Below are 20,561 nucleotides of genomic sequence, written 5' to 3'. Positions count from 1 at the left end.
AACAGCTATCTTGGAGGCAGTAACATCTTAAACTGCCCCAAAGTGTTTGCTCGGAGCTCTCCCCATCCTCACTCACGTCAAGCACCGTGGCAGCCCCTCGGAGCAGTCCCTGTTCTGCGGGGAAGACACGAGCAGCACAGCAACCATCACTTGACAGCCGAGGGCTGACCCTGCTTCGATGGAGCTCTGCGAAACACCCCGGGGAGAGCCTGGGAATAGCTAGGCAAGCAGCCAGCCATGTAGAGGGAGGGACAATTAGGGCCCAAACAGAAATGAATTATGCTAGAGAGAGCAAATTGCTTGTTGACACTGGTGCACAACAAAGAGGGAGAAGGAGAAAATGTTCTTAAGACAAATAACCTTCTCCATCTTGCCGGGCACAGGGAGAGAAGCCATGAGCAGGCACAAAGGACACAGATGGCAGCTCAAATCCTTTGTAACACACGCTGCCACCACAGCTGTCCTGGGACTGCGAGGGAACAGACCTGTTACAGATTACCCTGGGCACTGAGGAAGCACCAAGAGGGTTCACCATGGTAAAAGTGCCAAAGTTTTCAAAGGACAGAGCTGTGAGCCGAGGGTCAGTGCTGCAGAAATGTGTCTGGGCTCAGCTGGATCCTCCTTTCCTTGCCAGAGTCCCGGAGTGCTGTGAGGACCAGCCTTGCGGGGCTGGTGCCCAGGGAGCAGGGTCCTGGGTGCCAGCAGCTCCAGCAAATACCCAGGAGGGACGGACTGTGGTGTCACCGAGGCTCTTTCCCAACTTTTTAGATTTTCAGCCAACATGTGGAAGAGCAGACTGTTAGCAGTTTGTTACAGGCTGGGAAACTAAGCTTCAGACTTCTGCAAACCAACTTGGTGGAGACTGGGAAGGAAATTGCACCAGTGCTGGCATCTGTGCAGTTGTTGTCGCTTGTAAAATGACTGTCACCAGTGAAGCCCACGGCAGAGCAAAGCTCACCCGGGAAGATGCAAGACTTGCTCACGTGCATGAAAACCAGGCACGCAACAGCAGACCCCATCTAGGAACAAGCACGTACAAAAGGAGTTTCCAATATTTCCCACCTCCACCTGCAGAAGAGGATAGTAAATTTGCCCCAGTTCAAGCCTACGTTAGTCACTTCCCCATTAGGATGGTGTGTGTGACCATGTCCTGTGCACAAACCAGGCTGGTGGACACAAAGTGGCCTGGTTTACAGCATCAATAGTTTGGATTACTGTGCATATCTCGTTTAGATGCAAAAATTGAATTCTAGCTGCAGCCTGCACCGCAGGGAGCAGGGCGAATTATGAGGATCTGTAACGGGGTGCTTGAAATGTAAACGCCCATGTATCCACTTGGGGACAGATATCAGACATCAAAGTCACTAAGAAAGAAAGACGCATTCCCTGCCTTATACTGTCTGCCTTCTTCAGGCAAGCATGGGATGTAACTGTTCAGCAGTAACAAAAGCCTTAACCTAGGACTAGTTTTAGCACTGATTTTACTACAGGAAAAGTTGGGTTGATTATAAACACACACACACACACCCCCCGCCTTTCCTGCCCTGGAGTATTTCCTATGCAGCGCTTTTCTGAAATACATTTAAATCATTTCACAGAAAAGGCAGGACTTTTACTCGGTTTATAGATGTGGAAACCGAGGCACAAGGGAAAAACAGTTACTTGTTCCTGGAGAGCTGCAGCCCAGGGAAACTCCGGCTTCCAGGGTCCCAGTCTTCTGCTACCTGGTCTGGAAATTGCACAAAATCATTAACTCATCCTTGAAAATTTTTCCTGATAGATTGTAACTATTCAGTCTGTCATCTGCAGAGCCTGCCTCTCTCAGGAATTATAACTATATACCTGAGGGCTGCCACTACAGAATAGCAGAGGGATACATCACATCTGCTGCCAGGCAATCCTTAATGTGGCTGTGTTTGCTGCCGGGTGTTATTGGTACTAGTACTTCTACTGTTAATGCTACAGTGTTAATTTGGCACCAAAACTGCATTTAAGACTTCACAGTGGGACTGGAAAGCAAGGAGCTCAGGAGAAAAATTCCAGCCTCACTTTGAGGTAATTATAAATCTTTTCTCTCCCATTCAGACGCCATATTAAGGCTGCTGCATTGGCCCAGAATTTTACCTTTAATTTCCACTTCTCTTCTTTGCATGGGCTTCAGCCAGCCTTTGAGAGGAAGGGGGTCATAGCTGAGTGCTGACAAAGGGCCTTATTCACAAACCAGCAGCAGCCCCATTTGCGACTTCCCCCAGCACCCCGGAAGCAACTACGCCGTGACAAGAGAAACTTGCACTTCAGACAAACTCCAGATTTCCCCTTCAGCGACCGTTTCCTGATAAGGCCACATCTGCACTTCCAGGCACCGTGCCGCCTCCGACGCGGACTCGCACGCTCCTCTTGTCAAGCTCGGCGACCTTAGGCAGAAGCTATTGCAAGCTGTCTGCCAGCCCTGTGCTGGCTAAGGTGTTATTATTTATTAAGAAGACTTTACTTCATTCTAAAAAAGTGTCTCTGGTTAAGTTAAAGGACTCTGAGGCAATCTCACCGGTATTTCTTTGTCTACATCATTAACTCAACCGGGATGTTGAGCTCAGACTTGGGAGCTGAACACAAGAACGGACTGCCTGTGCCTGGCATGCAAGAATATTACACCCCAGTGGCTGGGGAGGGCTTGGGAGCATGCAACAGCTGATGGGTGCCCTTGCCCCTATAGCCTTGCCCCTACAGCCTCCTATACAGCCCCCGTCAGTGCCCACACTACTGGGGGCAGCCCAAGCTCACCCATCCTGCAGGTCCCATCTTCCCTTGTGGCAAACACCGGGAAAGACCGTCGTGGCCAAGTGACCCAGTGTGTGTTTGCAAAGCAGATGACAATTTGGCGTGTCGTATGGGGCCAAAGGAGTTTCAGTCCAGCCAGCACAAGGGCGGTTATCGACAGGCGGCAGAGAGAGAGTCCCCGGGGCAAGCCAAATCCCTCCATACAGAGAGGAGGCACCGGTGATAGTGAAACAAATGTTAGCATCCCAATTTAAGTGCACAGCACTCCCTTCTGTTCCTCCGGAGCTTCCTCCCCGCGCCTGGAGTTGACTGGGGTTTGTTAGGTAGACACCAACGTGGGGGTGTCCACCCGACTGCAGCACCCCATGCAGAGATCAACAGCAGCACGAACAGATGGAGGACTGGTCTCCCGGTCAAAGTAAGGCCACCCAAAACCCAGCCTGCAGCAAACGTCAGTACCTTCCCAGTGGGTGCTCCAGGGTGCGGTGTGTACAGTATAGACCTTTCAGAAGCTCCCCAAATCCTGACAGGGAGAGGAGACCTCAGCCACATGGTGCTTCAAGACACCAAAGGCAGGCTCCCCTTTTTAATTTCTCCCTGGTGGCGTTTCTTTCTCTCTCCGTTGAGCAGATAGAAAGAGACCCCAGAGCAGTTGGAGGGAGGAGCCAGGCAACAGAAAGTGAGGAACAAGAACAGTGTAGGCAAGGCACACGGCCACCCATGGCAGCATCCCCACCAAAACGTGGGGACAAGGTGGCCACGCGTGGCACGAGCCATCTTTCAGGCCGTGTGGCACGGGCAGCCGTGCTTGAGCAGGGACAGGCAGGCTGGCAGCAAAGCTCTCTGCTCCCAGCCTGCGACAAATCAGCACCCAAACAAACGTTTCATGCGGCCATAAACCTGTTGAAGGAATAAATTAGCTGTACAGCAAGGTTATGCTTTGGGAATGTCTCCGCTATGGCAAAAGTATCCGCTGTACCTAGTGATTAGGTTTATATTGCAATGTGGCTTTTAAGGCTCACTGTGCTGAATAAAAATTTAGGCAATTAGTGATCTTATTTCTTAGGAAGAACTGCTTGCTATCGTATATTAATACAGATTTTGCTCAATTAAAATTGTTCACAGTCAGCAAAAACAATTTCTGCACTGTAATGAAATAATGAAATAATTATATGCAAGGGAGGACTTCTGATCTTTTTAATTATTCTATTCTTCATTTTTAAAAGGGCTATTTGAAAACGCACTCTTATAATTGATTGCTATAAATCAGTCAGAAGCATTCTAAGGATCATAAATATTCTAACTTTTAAAAGACAAAGAAATGCTAAATATTCAATGAAATCCTTCAATATTCAGAAAATTTAATCTAGGGTAAAAGGATAGACTGCTCTTTTGAAAATAAAAAGTAAATTTGTTGTCCTGTGAAAAATGAAATATCTTGAATGTCAGTAACAGAAATGGAATTAACAAGAGATCTTTTTATTGTTTTTTAAGGTCATTAGGCTGTGAATTCTATAATTATGGAAATTGTCAGTCCAGTTCTGTGGAGTGTTTGCTCCCATCCATAAGGTATTGGAATGTTCAATCAGTCTCTCTCGTGGGAAAGTTAGGTCATAACTGTAAGTGTACCAGCAAAATTGAATTAAGCAAAGAGATTTCATTAGTATTTATAGCCAGAAGGCATCTGTAAAAGTACAGGGCAAAGAAGTTATGTGGAAGTCAAAGGAGAAAAAAAAATGGGTTTCTGGTGACAAAGGCGAATCTGAAAGAGATATAAGTGTATAATGAATAAGAGCTATTGAGCGCTGCTCCAAAGAGGGAGTTGCAAAGACGTCAAATATTGATTTTCTTGTGTATGCCTTTGGACTACATATGTAATTGTTTGGATTTGCTGTCTTCATGATACAACAATATTTGTTGTTGAAGGTTAAAAAGCAGAGTGTGAAACAACCCAAAAAGTCTGAAACGTGTTGGGGAATTATAATAATTCTACAAGGAGGATTGCATGAGCAGAAGTCTGTACTTTCCAGCAAATAAACATTTTTATGACAATCGAAAGCATTCGTCTATTGAAAGTATTGCTCCTGGTACTGCAGAAGCACACATTGTATGCAGGGCCATTGAACCATATTGCATTTATTGATTGAAAATATACAATTTGCTTCTAATGAGTTTCTCCAACTTTTTATACTGCGAAAATATTCTGTGATCGAGTATATACGTGCAAAGTACTGTATATGCTTTTGTGTGTGCTCTTTGTGTGTGTACACCGATAGATAAATACAATCCTCGTATGCGAGTTATTTGTCTGGGAAGGACAATGCCCGTCTGGGTCTTAACGCAGAACTGAGAATGTATTTCCTGATGCTGATTAATGCCTTGATGAAATAAACCTCCTGAAAGATTTTCATTCTGTAGAAACAAGTACACAAATGGCCTTAAAAATTATTCTCATCTTTAATAGTTACGTAATGCTGATGTAGTAGTTCTTTATATTTCCAGACAAAAGGGATTCGCGACTATTTAGAGTGACATAGCACGTGTGACATTTTACACGTCTGATCCTTACGTTGGCACGCACAGCAATCAAACCTTTACTGACACTGGTGGGAACTTTGTCCCTGACTCCAGCGGGATGTGGACTTCAATCAGAGAGTCTCTCGGAGATGTTGGAGAGCTAAAAGCAAACGGTGTCCCTGGAAAGCTGGAGATAAGCCAGCTGTCAGAGCCCACCTAGGTTATTCAATCTTTTTTTAGGTGGTTAAAAAAAGCCGGGAGGTGGGGTCTTCTTTTTCAGAAGCGCTGGACTCGGCAGAACCTGACGCAGTCTGACAATCGGGTCTTAAACAAAGAAGTCCCAGGGAGGAGCAGTTTGGAAAAAGCCCAGACCCCAGCTGTAAACAAGAATAAGAAGGGGATCAAACTCCCGGTGAACCCTGGCCCTGCTAAAGTCAGCGTCAGAGCTCCCGTTGCCCTCTGTGGGGCTGCAAGTTCACCCACCGCCTGTACAAGCTGGGAAGGAGCAAAATCCTTGGGGAGCCCAGGGAAAGGTGCAATTGTCCTGAACTTGTCTAACCGTAAAGATCTCTCGGGGATGAAAAGCATGGTCCTTATCTTTTCCTAATCCAGGGATGCAACTTGCTGCTTACTTCCTTGCTTCTGTCTCGCTAAGGGTATCCAAGCGCCTCATCTTTCATCCAAGTCACTGTTGCAGAGCAGTCCGCAGTGACAACAGCAACGTTGCATGCTGAAAGCACGGTGGAATTAGTAATTCAACTTCCAGACCCTCCTGTGCAGTAAGGAACTAGTATTATTCCCACTCGACAGAGAAAAATGGAAATGTTTTGCCCCGGCCCTTCTCTCGTCTGGAGCGGTTTTACTCTGCCACTCTCATGGTGTAACTCTATTTACGCTGTTACACGTGACCGTCAGTGAGATGGGATTACAGCACAGAGAGATGAAGTGATTTACCCGGGGCCGTATGATAGGAAAACCAAGCGTCAGAAGTCAATGACTGTGATACCCAAATCGAATACAAACTTCTCTAGGCTATGCTGTAGTATTTTTTCCCGAAATTCAACGAATCATCCTTAAGAACTCTCCTTAGAACATCCATTGCCTCCCTAGGGTAAGACTAATCACAGGAAATGTACATTTGCTAATCTATAGCAAAAATACTTTGCGATAAGGCATGCTTAGCACCAACTTCCACGGAAATAACATTTCCAAATGCACTAAACTGAGAAACTGCTTGATTTTGCAACACACGCCCCCCTCTCCGAGAGTGCAGGGCAGGACAGTGCTGTCCCTTCCCCAGCCCCCAAATCTCGCTGCTTGTTCTGCCAAGTAGTGAAGGGGCTGGAAGTTTTTGGAGCCCTGCTGTTAGAGTACAATGTTGCCTAAGCAAGCATTAAGAGATTATGGTAATAATAGGTATGCTTACTCCAAATAAAAGGTTTCATTAATCAAGCCATATTGAGATAAACCTGTCAGTGGACAGAGGAAACTAGAAATCAAACGCTGTGAAAGTTCTGACAGATTGTTAAATAGAAACCCTTTAAAACTGAATTTAATTTACTGTGATATTACAGATATTTATGCATCAATAGGCAAGTGCAGATTGAGTTCGGAGGTCAGCTCTGGTGCTTGAAAAATAAACGCGCAGAATGAAACAAAAGGTGACAGTTACCTTTGTCAGAAATTACGGTTTATTAAACTAAATATGAAGCTCCCATCTGATTCGTGTTACACAGAAAGCCACGGGGCTGGGGCATAATTTACTGCGGTAGATGGGTTAACGAATAATTACAGAAAATACTCCCTCTTTTTTTAAAGTTGCATCTATAAACTTTACCAGAAGAAACCAGGCACAAATATTGCACCACAGAAGCGCAGTACGGTACCAAGGGGCTGCGAGCACAGAGACCTTTCAGCAAGATCGTTCACTAATTACACCATTAAAGCGCTGCTCGCCCATTGGGCAGTGTGTGTTTGATTTCTATACCTAGCGTTTATTTACTTAATTTCTCCTCTTGAATTTTTTTGAAACTCTCCGTTTTCAGATTCGCAGCTTCTTGAGAATCAGGACATTCTTCTTCCTGCCTCTTCCTCTTCCTTAGCGTCATGCATTCAGGCAAGTAATGTGGGAGAAAGGTAAATTTAAGGAGAGATTTCTGTCCGGGTAATTCTGCCAGCAAGTTGCACAAAGTTGTTTGCAAATTCACCCATTCACCTGGGCCAGAGCCACAGCTCAGCCTGTTTCACGTCATTCTTTGAAGGAATAAGACCCCAGAGACCAGTCGCTGAAGTGTCATGGGCAGCTAGAAAATAAAACATCGTTCCAGTTTCAAGGGATTACCTAGCCTCGTACAGACAGGCATAAATCTTTTTGCCAATGACAGGACGGATCCGTATCTAACATTCACCTTTGACTTAAACATAATGGCTAGGTTGCATAGCATGTTTTTTGTTCAAACGGATGGCTGCAATTTGAAGGGAAAATTTGGACCTAATGAGGATTCAGCTAAGCCAACAGCAAGGCTTCTGCTGACTCTACCAAGCACAGAAAGAAGTCCTTGAATACAAGCAGTCCTAAGTAAAAATAAGTATGTCAGTGCTATATGATATGAACGTATTTATCTGCCAAACTTATATGAGATCATATCTAAATACATGACTCCAAAACATATAAGTATATTACATTTCACACACACAAGAAACACGTAAAACATGCAGGACATGTTAGCTAAAGCTATGCTAGACATACGTCCTTCCCAGAACAACAGCCCAAAAAATCCTTACCAATCCTTACCCTCTTATTCACGCAAATAATTACTGTAATGGAGAGCAACCACATGAGTAAAGTTGTTCAGGATCTGGCCGATCTTTCTGAGAAAATGTCCTTTTTTGTCCTCGTAAGGGATGCAGGACCGGGCCATTAGTGGTTAATAGAAGCCAAAGGGGCAGGGTACTGTGACAAAATCTCAGCCGTGTACCTTCTCCGGTCATCGTCTCTCCGTGAGCAGCGCCCGTTAACACAAGCCAGCCCTGCAGGACCCTTCCAGCCATCACTGGAGTAACTCAGGAGCTGCGTTGGTTGTAGCTTCGATACAGGAATGACCATTGCTCCAGGTCGAGGTTCACTAAGAAATGAAAATACAATGGTAAAATCTATCAGGAGAAAGCAAGGAAGGAAGATATTTCATATATATGAAGATGAAAATTTACCTTACGAATTTTAACAAGGCTTACCCGGAAAATGAAACTCTAGTTCAGCTTTAGAATACAGTTAACTTGAAGCACGTATTTAAGTCCCATTAATTTACACGGTTTAAATGCTACGCTGAGTAATTCTGGAAACACGGGCTATAGGGCTGGAGGAAGTTCACCCCTTTGCTTTGAGAAAGACCCTGACAGATCTAACAAAGCCGGACCTGGAACTGCAGGCTGTAGGGATGGGTAGACGTCGGTTATACTCCAGAAACAAACCGAACGCGTAAGAGAGGAGCCACCTCCTCACCTGTCAAGCCCGTGTGAGCTTTACCCCGTTCTGAAACAGCACCGGGGTCTGACCTGATGTAAGCCCTAACCCCATCCCAAGAGAAGTGCAATTAGTTTAAAAACGCCTTCCCGAGCTGCAGATACACGTACGCACAGGCGGGGCTCAATGGGCGTAGGGACCTAATGACCATTTTCACCTTGGAAAAACTGCAGCCGTTTCCTATTCCCGAGCAGTTCGGACGTCAGTCAGTAACCCCCAAACCCAGAGCCACGAAGGACTAAGAACTCATTGGAAGTGAATCCGAAAGTCCTTTTTCATTGCCGCAGCGCAGTTACCTGCGCTCTGGGGGCCCAACGCTCTTAGGGTGAAATGTAGCGTGCCCTCGTGCGCTGAGCAGCGATCTCTTTTGGATTTTGAGGAGGAAAGCCATCTCCCCGCTTATTTGGAGCAGGGCGGAGAGTAAAAGCTGAGGATGAGGAGGACTTGGCAGAGCCTGCAGAAGGGTGAGGGTGCAATCCCACGAGGACAGACCCGAGCGCTAGGCACTAGGTGGGGTTGCTCCCGGTGAACCCCAGTATCTCCCTTTGCAGCACTGGGGAACAATAAACGCTTTTCCGTAGTTAAATGAGTTGCACAAGTTAAATTCATTCATTCCCATTCGGTGTTTTGAGATCACTGGCTTGAAAGCTTTATGTCAGCACAAATGTCTCCTTATTATGAATGAACGTTAACTCTGCATTGGTGCTAAGAGGTGTAACAAGCAGTAATGAGGTAAAATTAATAAATGGCCTATGTAGACCAACTACAAGGAGAAGTGTGTCGTAGGCAGTGGAATATTTTCCCAAGGGAAGTAGGGAAAAACCCCACAAATTGGGCAGCTTTAAATAAACCCAAGGAAGCAGAAGAAGCCCTCTTACACCTGTGCTGCGTGAGTCCTCAAAGCAAATGACCTGCAAGTATCGCCCAGAGCCATTTTCACCAGTAAAACTTACAAGCAGCGGTAAAAAAACTGAGTAAAGAGGAGCCACGACGCCTGCCAGAGTTTCCAGCGGGGCTGAAAGCCGCCCGAGCGGCTCCTTTCCACGGCCAAGGGCTGGTGCAGGGGATGGGTCCCCGTGTCAGCCGCCCAGCCGGTGGGACGGCAGCCCCCACACACCTCCACGACCCCCCCACAAGCCCTGTGAAACTTTCCTGCCCTCCCGCACCGGCCACGGCTGCAATAAACCCCACAGCAGCCCCGAGACAGGAGCGAGCCCAGCCCTGGGCAGGATTAGATCTTTTATCCCCAAGCGATCCTCCCCGCTGCGCAGACCACGCTCGTCCGTAGCAGAGAGCTGCTCCACGTTTTATTTATTTAGATGAGTTTACAAAGCAATTAAGACATTTTGGCAAATGCTGAGGTGCAGATTTCCTCCCTTATGATAGATCATTCCTGGCTTTTTTTTTCCCTCTCCTTCTGGACAGATAAATGTTTCATGGTCCCACAGACATATTTTTTCTCTGCCCAGTTGCTTAGAATCCATTTAAACATGCCTGTTGAACTCCTCCATCATGTAATATTTTAACAACAGCCCCTAAATAAGCTTTATTTACAGACTGTAAATGCTGCCTGATGAGCTCAATACACTGTTTCTTCACCTCCTTAGCTGGAGTTCCTCTCGGAAACCTTTTCTACCTGGGCCAAAGCAGGAAATCCAACCAAAAAAAAATAATAATAACGTCGATGTGGTTTAAGGAATAAACACTGAACCTTCACATCCTCCCCTTTTGATTAGGAGTACCACCCCTTAGTGATTTTTGTCAAAATTAAAACCCTCCCTGGTTTTATCCGTCCTGTCCTAGGCACGAGCGAGGTTGCCGACGCGTGCTCCCATCACACGAGCGCTGGAAACGCTCATCCGGGCTCCGCGCTGCCTGTGAGCCCTCAAAGAAGCTTTCGAAATCAGTAGGGTTTTACAACATGCCCTGTAAGGCATTAAAATACTTGAATAAAACGTTTAATAAAGATTCTTCTAATAAGGCGAAGGATCTAAATAGAATTCACAGAAGTACCCTAGTGGTCAAACTGACAAAGAAGCCTTGTGGGGAATGGCAGGAGGCAGCTCTGCTGGAAATGGTCCGTGTTGCCCCAAAAAAGAAGAAAAAAACCTTATTTTGGGCCCAAAAAATGGATTTTGGAAAAAAACCCACAGACTTTTTTCTTTCTGAAGCTGCTGGTTCTGTTTCCAAGAGGTCTGTGGAAGTCACCCACTTTTCATAGAAAAGTTGTGATGACTCAATTCTATATTTTGAAGGTAGGGGAGGAAAATGTTGGACCGGTGCAGACACGTGGCAATTCGGGACGGCCCTTTGGTGACTCCCCTCACTCTGCCACTAAGCCAGGACTTGGAGGGGTTTAGTGACGCGTATTTTCTTTACAAAAAAAAAAAGCAAAGAGTCCCCTAAAATGTGCTAGAGCACTCTCCAGATAAGGAGCTACCTGGTTTAGCAGGTGAAGAGGTGCTTGGGGAGTTTTTGATGGAGAGATTATGGACCTGATTACATTAATACCTAGCAGGGGTTTTAACCTGCATTTTGGGTAAAATTCACCGTTCTGCAGAAGGCCCATAAAAGGCCTGTGCACCACTTACGCTCCACCAAGGCACCATTTGGATGGTGTACGTGGAGCTGCGGTGATGCATAGGCCCTGCGCCGGCCGCCTGCGTCAAGAGGGGGTTCATCCGTTACGTATCAATAATATTCAATGTGTTGGGGAAAAATATTAGCAGAGTAATTTTATTAACAACAGCGATAATTCACCGCTTGTCTTTCCGTGCTTAATAAAGGGAATCGAGGGTGTTATACACGAGCCAGAGGAACGGCTTACAAAACTATCCTGGAAAAAAACAAACAAATGAAGCCCTGGGAAGCATGAGAGCACGTGGAGGGGGAGCTGGCTCCCGCTGACGTCCTGGCTGCGCCGATCTGTAAAACTAAATCCTGAAACAGCTCGTGGCGCTCCGTGGGCACTCTCACGATGTGCAAAACCTCACGGGAGCGTCTCTGAGTTAAGTACGTGTTAGCGTCACGCTGGGAAGAGGACCGGGCCAGCCCATGCGGGGCTCGCGGCGATGCTGCTTTCGGCAAAGGGATTTCCTCACATCCCTGGAAATCCTCTTAGCTTCTTCTCAGCCATTTGCATCTCACGGGCAAGGGGAACAACGGAGACAAAAACCTGCTGTGCCCTCCTCACACCTTCTGCCTACCTGCAAAGTCAGTATGAAAACACACACGGGCAGCGGTTTGAAGGAGCTTCCACCGCTGCCTCTCTGCGGACCCTCATTTTGGGTTGCGACCCTTCTCTTTGGGTTGCGTCCCCTCTTTTGGGGTTGCGTCCCCTCTTTTTGAGACGCATCCCCATGTTTGCCACCACATCGGCACCGTTTGCGCCGTCCCTTTGGGCCGTGTGTAGATGAAGGGAAAAATCTTAGGTCACGTTGATTTACTCCCCTTCCTCAGACAAATAAAGGCATCTTCATCTGAAATGTACCTTCCTTCCCAAGCCCATCGAGCCTCCCCTCTCCCTCCCTGCATGAAGAAATCCCCAGGTTTTGAAGGAGAAATGATGGCCCGAGAACATTCCCTCACCGACCAGCCATTCCCTGGAGGGTGAGGACGTCGCACCCCGGCATCGCACAGAGCCGGGCCGGGGGCTGCCGCCTGCCTCCCCCCCTTACCACCCCAGGAGCTGGGCCAGGGTCACCCCTTCCCACCCATCCCCTCCCTCAAATAAAGCAAATTTAAAGGATTTTCTTGAGATTTGCCTCTGCGGGTTTTTTGCTCTGTATTTATTATGCCTCACAGAGGCATCCTCCAGGGACAGGGATTTGAGCAGGTGCGTAGAGGGTGAGTTTTAGCCATTTTGTTGGAGATGGTCGGGGCGGTTCCAGGAACCGTCGCTGCTGGATGACCGGGACTGTGCGGGAGTGCAGAGCGAGCACAGGCTGCTTGCGGGCTGCAAACTGGGGGACACCTATCTGCTGGTTTAGTGTGGGAATTTGCAAAATGAAAATCTGAAGAATAAACACATTTGTATTGAACAACTGCCAAACGGTTTTGGTGGTGTGGGTTGTTTTTTTTTTTAATTGGATCTCAACTAACTTTACCGCCGTCTTGCACAAAAGGCAGCAGAGTTCCTCTGCTCTCACAGTCCAATTTGCCCGACAATAATTCTGTATTTTAGCGCACTTGACTAATTTTGCCCTCTCCCTGCTTTGTAAAACACCCGAATCTAAGCTGTACTGGCCTCCACTCTTCTGACAATCTTGCTTTTATTTCACGAGTCCCGAGAGAATATGTTACGGGGACACCTGAGCACTTCTACCTGCTTTTGCCAGGTCCCCGGACGGTTCCTGCCTATGGCCAATACTGGGACGATCCCAGCACCGCTGGGTGCCCCCCCCCAGCACCCATCCACCGCCTTGGTTCAGCTCCCGTGGGAGGGGAGGGCAGAGAGAGGAGGCAAAGGACCGCATAAATACGCACCTAAAGGAAAATAAACTCCACGCGGGGGGAAAGTTCCGCGGCCGCGCAGCGCTGGCAAAGCCCCCAGCTTGGGTTTCCCTAAAGGCGAACTGGGGCTAAATAATGAATCGATCTAAAATTAACCGGAGGAATGGAAATGCTCTAAAAATAAGCCAGCAGCTGCCGTGGTCGCAGCCCCCCGCTCCCGTGGGGAAGGAAGGGGGAGCTTGGGCTCACCGCGGCGCGGCCGAGAGCCGGCTGGGCTCACCGCGGAGGCTCCGCGGATGTTCCGCGGGGCTGCGCGGAGCGGGAGAAGGCGAAGGCCGGGCCGGTGCAGCACCCCGAGGGCAGCCGGCATCGACGAGGGCTGCGCGGCGGCCGGCGGAGCGTTTGCCGCGGACTCTCCGCGGGCGCGGAAGGCGAGAGAGGGGGCTGCTCCGCACCTCGGTGCGGACAGAGCCATCCCCTCCCCCCCCCCCCCCAAAAAAAAAAAAAAAAAAAAAAAATTAAAAATCCAACTTCGCCGCCTGCCCCGCTGCTGGCTGCTCCCCAAGCGGCAATATATTTATTTATTTATTTTTTAATTGATAGATTTTTTTTCCTTTTTTTTTTTTTTTTTTTTTTTATTTTTTTGGTGTGTGTCTTTTTTGCACGGCAGCCTTTCGGAAACCGGCGGATCGCCTCCCCGGTAGCACCGACCCTGCGGGGGAGAGAGGTTGGGGGTGGCCCCGGGGGCTGCGGAACGTTTGCGGGAGCCCCCGCCGCGCTCCTGCGGGGCAGCGCCGGGCAGGGAGCCGGCCCCGGGCCGCTGCGAGCCCCCACGGCGTGTCCCCCCCCCCCCCAATCACACCCTCACACACACCTCCTCCTCTTTTCTCCTTTTTGATCCACGCAGCGATCCTATATTCTCCCGGCTTGTCTCTTTTATTCTTTTGTACTCAGGCGTGTTGTCCTGGCCAGCAGTGTGAACGGGGGCTTTGTAAAACGGGACAGATAAAAATGAGCAACATCATATTGTTTGACAGAATGATCCAAAATGATAAAGTGCCTTCTCCGGAGGGGGTGAAAATGGTGAATTCCTAAAAAACAAGAGCGTCGCTTCTCTCCTCTGCCTCCCTGCGCTGCTCGCGGTAGCCTAAAGGGATCTGCCGCCTGCACCAGCCCGGATCACGTCCAGCCACTCTTTTCAATGGGAAGTCCTCTTTTAAAAAGCCTTCATTTATTTATTTTTAAATACATAAAGAAGGGGGGGGGGGGGGGGGGGAGAGGCTTCGGCTCGGGACCCCCCGTTCTCCTCGCGGCGAACGAAAAGCACAATTTTCGAGAGAAAGGCTCGTTTTGATTAAATCTGACATGCTGCTGATAACTCCATGCTAATGTGAAATAATTAACATAATAGCCATAATTAAAAGCACGCTAACAATGCCATAAATTTATCACACAATTTTACTAGCTTTCTGCCCCTAACTGCTCTCTCATCGTTAATTAAACGTGTTGCCTTTTACAGAATGGATGTTTATACATTTCCAATACAAATAAATCCGAAACCGTTTTGGAAACATGACCAATTTCGTTTTACACTGAGGTCCGCCGGTTTTACAGGCGATTTATTACAATTAAAAAAAAAAAAGGAAAAGAAAAAAAAAAAAGAAACCAAACACGTGCAAATAGAGGCCTTAAAAAAAAAAAAAAAAAAAAAAAAAAAAAGCAGATATATTTGAAAATCTGCATCTTTAGCCCAAAACCCGGCCGGGGGAGGGGGGATCCAGGCCGGCGCTGTGGCCGGCTCCGGCCCCGCAGCTCCGGCCCCGGCCGGGGGATGTTTGTGCGGGATGTGCGGGATGTGTGTGTATGTGTCCCCGCCTGGGATATGTTTATTTTCCAGGGATTTCTCAGCCGCAGCCCCTCTCCTGCGAGCCCCTTTTACCCCCGCACGTTTATAACGAACCACAATGCTGGTTTAATCCAGGTCAGGTCAACGATTTATATAACTCATTAGTGAAAGTAATAGGCTTAAGGAGATGAAAGGGGACACCTTCGGTTTCTCCTTCCTTTAAAACGATTACAGAAGCAGAAATTGCCCCAGCTCTGCCTTTCCTCCTCAGCCCCCCCCCCCCCAGCACCCCCCCACCCCCGAGGCTCAGCCTCCGGATTTATTTTTAACTCGCCTCGCAGCCGGGATCTCGCTTTGCCATATTAGAATCAAATTGAGTTGTAATTAATTTCTCCCTCTCTATCATAAGTTATTCCATCCTCCCTTTCCCCGCCGCTTGCCGTGTCTCTATTTGACTCCGTATCGATCCGGACGATACAGTTTGTTTTTCTCCTGTTGCTAAATCTATCTGTCTATATGGGCGCCCACTTTCTATTTCTGGCGGTGGCATTATTGTGGGTTTCCACCTCCGCATCGCCTGCTTTAATTATTTTTATTGCTTTGCGGGGCGCAGCTCACGTTCAGCCCTTGAACTTCGGGGCTTCCCGGGAGATTTCGGGGAAAGTTTCCTGATTTTTGGAAACCCATTTCTCCTTCCCCACTCCACCCGGCTAGGCTCCTCAATACTTTCCAGCCGGGTGGGCTCCTAAATACTTTCCTAAACTTCGCCGCCTGAAGCCCTGGGAGCCCCAGCAGCCCCCCCCCCCAACACACACAGACACACACACACCCCCCCCGGCCCGCGGAGGGGCGCGGAGGGGCGCGGAGGGGCGCGGAGCGGGGCCGCCCCGCCGGGCCGGGCCCCTCAGTCGGCAGCCGTGATTGAACACGGGATTAGCACAATAGAGCCCTAATCGAGGGGAAACGTTTCTTTTCACGCTAAGCACCGTAATTAATGGTATGAATCAATTAATTTGACTTTTATTGTGTCGAAGAAAAGCGCAACAAATGAAACAGGGGGCTGCGGAGTCGGTCTTTTTTTTTGCCTTCCCTTTTCCCTGGGACAGCTTTTGGGGCGGGGGGGGGGGGGGGACACGGACACGAGTGTGAGTGTGTGAGTGTGCACGTCGGTATGTGAGTGGGGCGGGCGGTACGCGGGTGCGGAGGCCAGGGTCACGGTCCGCGGAGATCCGCCGGGAAACGCGTAAAAAAGGAGCCGGAGAAGGGAGGGGGGGGGGGGGGGGGAACAACCCCGCGGGGTGGCGGGTCCGCGGCCGCGCAGGGAGGGAACCGGCCCCGTGGGAAGATTGTGAAACTGTTCGCTCGTGGGGGCATTTTCCTCATTTAATTGTATTCCCCGAAATCCGACAACACCTGCGAGAATGACCAACAACGAGGGGATGGGGATGGGGATGGGGATGGGGATGGGGGGGGGACACGAATTAAAAAGCAAAGCCCCGTGAACCACCCGTGGCCGAAGTCCCGGGCGGGGGTTCCTTCTCCGGGGCGCACCGGGACACGGGTGGGTGGGTGGCCGGGCCCCCTCCCGCCCCGCCGGGCGCCTCTCCCCGGGCCGGGGCTTACCTGGGGCCGCGTCAATACGGTCCTCACATTCACACACACTCCCTCATTTCCTACTTTTTCATATGCTAAAGCCCGCAATGATTAAGTCGTTAACACCTCTGGAAAAAAAAAAAAAAAAAAAAAAAGAGGAGGAAAAAAAAAAAAAAAAAAAGGAACCGGCTAAAAGCTTCTTTATTTATAGTTTCCCTTTGTTATTTTACGTCTTTTTTATTTCTCCCCGCGACTAACCTAATAGATTAATCAATAGCCATTCTCTGATCTTCCGTTCCCAGCTGGTGCTGCTGTTGGAAAAAAAAAAAAGGAAAAGAAAAAAAAGAGGAAAACCACGGAAAAGTGACTGCAGAGCCCGAACTTGGCGGGTTTAAGCGCTCTTACGGCGACGCGTCCGCTGAGCCTGCGCTCGGCTGCCGAGCGCACCGCGGCGGCCTCCGGGCACCGACAACGACATCGGGACCCCCCCCGGGGAGGCAACTTTTTGTTTTGGGAGGGGGGGCGGTGGGGAAGAAGAGACAGACACACACACACGGCTGCCGGTTCCCGGCGGGCTGCGGCGGAGCCGTCGGGACGGACGGACGGGCGGGCGGGCGGCCCGACGGGGCGGGCGGAGCGGAGCTCGGCGCTGCTCTTTGTTGACGGTCCATGAAACAAACTCGAGTTTTGCATGACTTCACAGCGGGGCGCCTGACGTCACGCGGTCACGTGGCGCCGCCTCCGAGTATATCTTTAACGGGAAAGTAATCTATCAGGCAGTCCGGACCGCGCCGCTCTTCCAAAGTGGCGAGCGAGGCCCCGCGACGCCCCGGCCTCCTGCTCTCGCCCCCCCCCCGCTCCCCCCCTGCCCCGCCCGGCCTCCGGGAGCTCCGTCCCCTCCCTCCGCCGAGGGGGGGGACCAAAAAAAAAAACCAACTCCCCCCCCCCAAAAAAACCCCCAAGCAAACCAAAGGCGGGCAAGAGGAGAGGAGGATCAAAAAAGCCCTAAAGCAACCCAAAAAGCCCAGAGCGCGAAAGGAAAACGACCCACACCCGAGCAACCGAGAAACAACCCAGCCGACCGAGCCAGAAAGACAGAGCCGAGGGCGGCGGAGCGGTGCGCGGCGGGGGCCGCGGCCGCGGAGCGGAGCGGTGGAGCGGCGGGTGCCCGCGGAGGCGCGGCGGCGGCGGCGGCGGCGGCCCCATGCCCGGCGCCCAGCGGCGCCCATCGCGGCGGGCGGGAGCCAGCGTCGCCGCCTGAGCCCCGATGCCCGGCGGGGGGAGCGGAGCGCTCAGCCGGAGGTGACCGGGCGGCCAGGGCAACAGCCCCGAGCCGCGGGACGCCGCGGACGGGAGAGGAGCGGGAGCGGCCGCCCCATGCCCCGCGGGGACGGCGCCGCGGCGGGCAACCGGGCCGCTCGGGTCTAGCCCCAGGGACCGGTCGGAGGAGCGGCGGCGGGTAGGGGGCCGCGGGGGGAACCCGCCGCCCCGCCGGGTGCGGGCGGGAGGCCCCGCCGCCGCCTCCGCCGCCGCCGCCGCCGCCGCCGCCGCCGCCTCCGCCTCGCCGCCGAGCGGGGATGACCCTGTCGGGCGGCGGCAGCTCCGGCGACATGTCCGGCCCCGCCGTCCCGGCGGCCGAGGATGTGGATATCGACGTGGTGGGCGAAGGAGACGACGGGCCGGGCAAGGAGAGCGACGGCGAGGCCGGCAGCCCGGCCGCCCTGCCGCGCCTGCCGCTGGACGAGGCGGCGGAGCCGGCGCCGCCCGCGGAGGCGGGCGCGGAGAGCGGCGGCGGCGGCGGCGGCGGCGGGAGCCCGGCCGAGGCGGCCCCCGGCGGCGCGGCCGACAAGGGGGGCGGCGAGGAGGGGGCGAGCGGCGGCGGCGGCGGCGGCGGCGGGGCGGCGGCGGCGGCGGCGGCGGCGGCGGCGGCGGCGGCGGGGCAGAGCAAGCCCAAGAGCAGCCTGGTGAAGCCGCCCTACTCCTACATCGCCCTCATCACCATGGCCATCCTGCAGAGCCCGCAGAAGAAGCTGACGCTCAGCGGCATCTGCGAGTTCATCAGCAACCGCTTCCCCTACTACCGGGAGAAGTTCCCCGCCTGGCAGAACAGCATCCGCCACAACCTCTCCCTCAACGACTGCTTCGTCAAGATCCCCCGGGAGCCCGGCAACCCGGGCAAGGGCAACTACTGGACGCTGGACCCGCAGTCCGAGGACATGTTCGACAACGGCAGCTTCCTCCGCCGTAGGAAGCGCTTCAAGCGGCACCAGCAGGAGCACCTGCGGGACCAGACGGCGCTCATGATGCAGGGCTTCGGCGCCTACGGCCTGGCCGGCCCCTACGGCCGCCCCTACGGGCTTCACCCCGGCGCCTACACCCACCCGGCGGCCGCCGCCGCCGCGCTGCAGTACCCCTACATCCCCCCGGTGGGACCCATGCTGCCGCCCGCCGTGCCCCTGCTGCCGTCCGGCGAGCTCGGCCGCAAAGCCTTCAACTCCCAGCTCAGCCCCGGCCTCCAGCTGCAGCTCAACAGCCTGGGAGCCGCCGGCTCCATCGTCAAATCCGAGCCCAGCAGCCGTCCCTCTTTCAGCATCGAGAACATCATCGGCGTCCCGGCCGCCAGCTCGGCCGCCGGAGCCCAGACTTTCCTGCGGCCGCCCGTCACCGTGCAGTCGGCTCTCATGGCCCACCAGCCCCTGGCGCTGGCCAGGACCACCGCCGCCATCGCCCCCATCCTCAGCGTGCCTACCAACATCATCGCGGGGCAGTTCCTGCAACCCGCCGCCCCCGCCGCCGCCGCCGCCGTGCAGGCCAAGTGGCCGGCGCAGTAGCCCCCCGGCCGGCGGTAGGTAGCCCACCGCCACCCACCCCACCCCCCCCCGGCCGGCGGTAGGTAGCCCACCATCCCCCGGCCGGAGGGTTCCTGCAGCCCCGCCGCCGGCCGCCCCCTCGGGGCTGTGTGTGTGTGTGTGTGTTTGGGTTGGGGGGGGGGGGGGTGCGGGGGTCCGCGGTCGCCCCGCTCGGGCTCCGGAGCCGGCGTCGGGGTCTTTCTCCCCCCCCCCCCCCCCGCCCTTTCTCCCCAACGGCCACCGCCGCTTGTACATATTTGTATCAAAAATCGCTGACGTTGCTTTCGGGGTTTTTATTTTTCTAAAGAGGCGAAATGACGGTCGCGTTTAGGAGCTGCGAACTTTCACTTTTTTTGAAGGTTCCGGCGCTCCGAGCGGTTTTATCCGAAGTAAACGAACAAACGAGGAAAAAAACCACAAAAAAACGAAAACAAAAAAAAACCAAACAAACCCACACACACACACACAAAAAAATGTATCCAAAAAAAAGAAAAACGATAAGCGGGGGAAATTTTAAATAGGAAACGAACGAACGACGACAACAACAAAAAAGAATTTTGGAGGAAAAAAAAAACCCACAGAGGAGGAAAACGCTGTCAACTCTATTATAGAAGTCTGTTTATATATGAATGAATATATGTATTCTAAATGTTATCCCTTCGTGTTGTACACAACTTTGTAAATAAATTTTTAAAATGCTCTGCCCGTCTTTGTGTGAGAGGCGTATCTTTGAGCACCCACCCGAGCGGGGGGCCGCGGAGGCTGGAAAACGGGCGGAGGAGCAGCCGCGCCCGCGGAGCGCCGGCTTTCTCCTTCCCACCGAGGTTTGGGTATCGCCGGGCTCGGTGCGGAACCGGGTGGGTTTCCCACGGCCCCGCGGGTTCCTTCCGCGGCCGCGCAACGGCAGCCACCGGCCCCGCTCCTTGCCGGACCGGCATCCCGGCGAGTCCTTCCAAATTAAACCTTCCCCGGCAGGTCCGAGGCTCTCTCAACCGTGCCGTGA

At 52.0% G+C, this 20,561-nt stretch overlaps 2 protein-coding genes across 2 annotated transcripts in view; one reads left to right on the top strand and one right to left on the bottom strand.

Annotated features, from left to right (window-relative positions):
• The window catches only part of DOCK7 (dedicator of cytokinesis 7), a 348,282-nt gene extending 334,756 nt beyond the window's left edge, over nucleotides 1–13,526 (bottom strand). Inside the window, exon 1 of the mRNA XM_049807269.1 lies at nucleotides 13,520–13,526. The gene's annotated coding sequence lies outside the window, so the exon portion shown is untranslated. The remainder of the gene's footprint in view (nucleotides 1–13,519) is intronic.
• Nucleotides 13,527–17,811: 4,285 nt separating this feature from the next.
• On the top strand, nucleotides 17,812–19,613 carry FOXD3 (forkhead box D3). The gene has a single exon (XM_049808065.1). It carries the CDS (start codon nucleotides 18,287–18,289, stop codon nucleotides 19,538–19,540), a length of 1,254 nt encoding a protein of 417 aa, XP_049664022.1. The 5' UTR covers nucleotides 17,812–18,286; the 3' UTR covers nucleotides 19,541–19,613.
• The last annotated feature ends 948 nt before the right edge of the window (nucleotides 19,614–20,561 follow it).

Source organism: Accipiter gentilis, chromosome 8 (genome assembly GCF_929443795.1).
Source record: "Accipiter gentilis chromosome 8, bAccGen1.1, whole genome shotgun sequence".
Classification (NCBI taxonomy): domain Eukaryota; kingdom Metazoa; phylum Chordata; class Aves; order Accipitriformes; family Accipitridae; genus Astur; species Astur gentilis.
The sequence above is the reverse complement of the archived record's forward strand: the minus strand, read 5'-3'. Positions and strand labels throughout refer to the sequence as shown.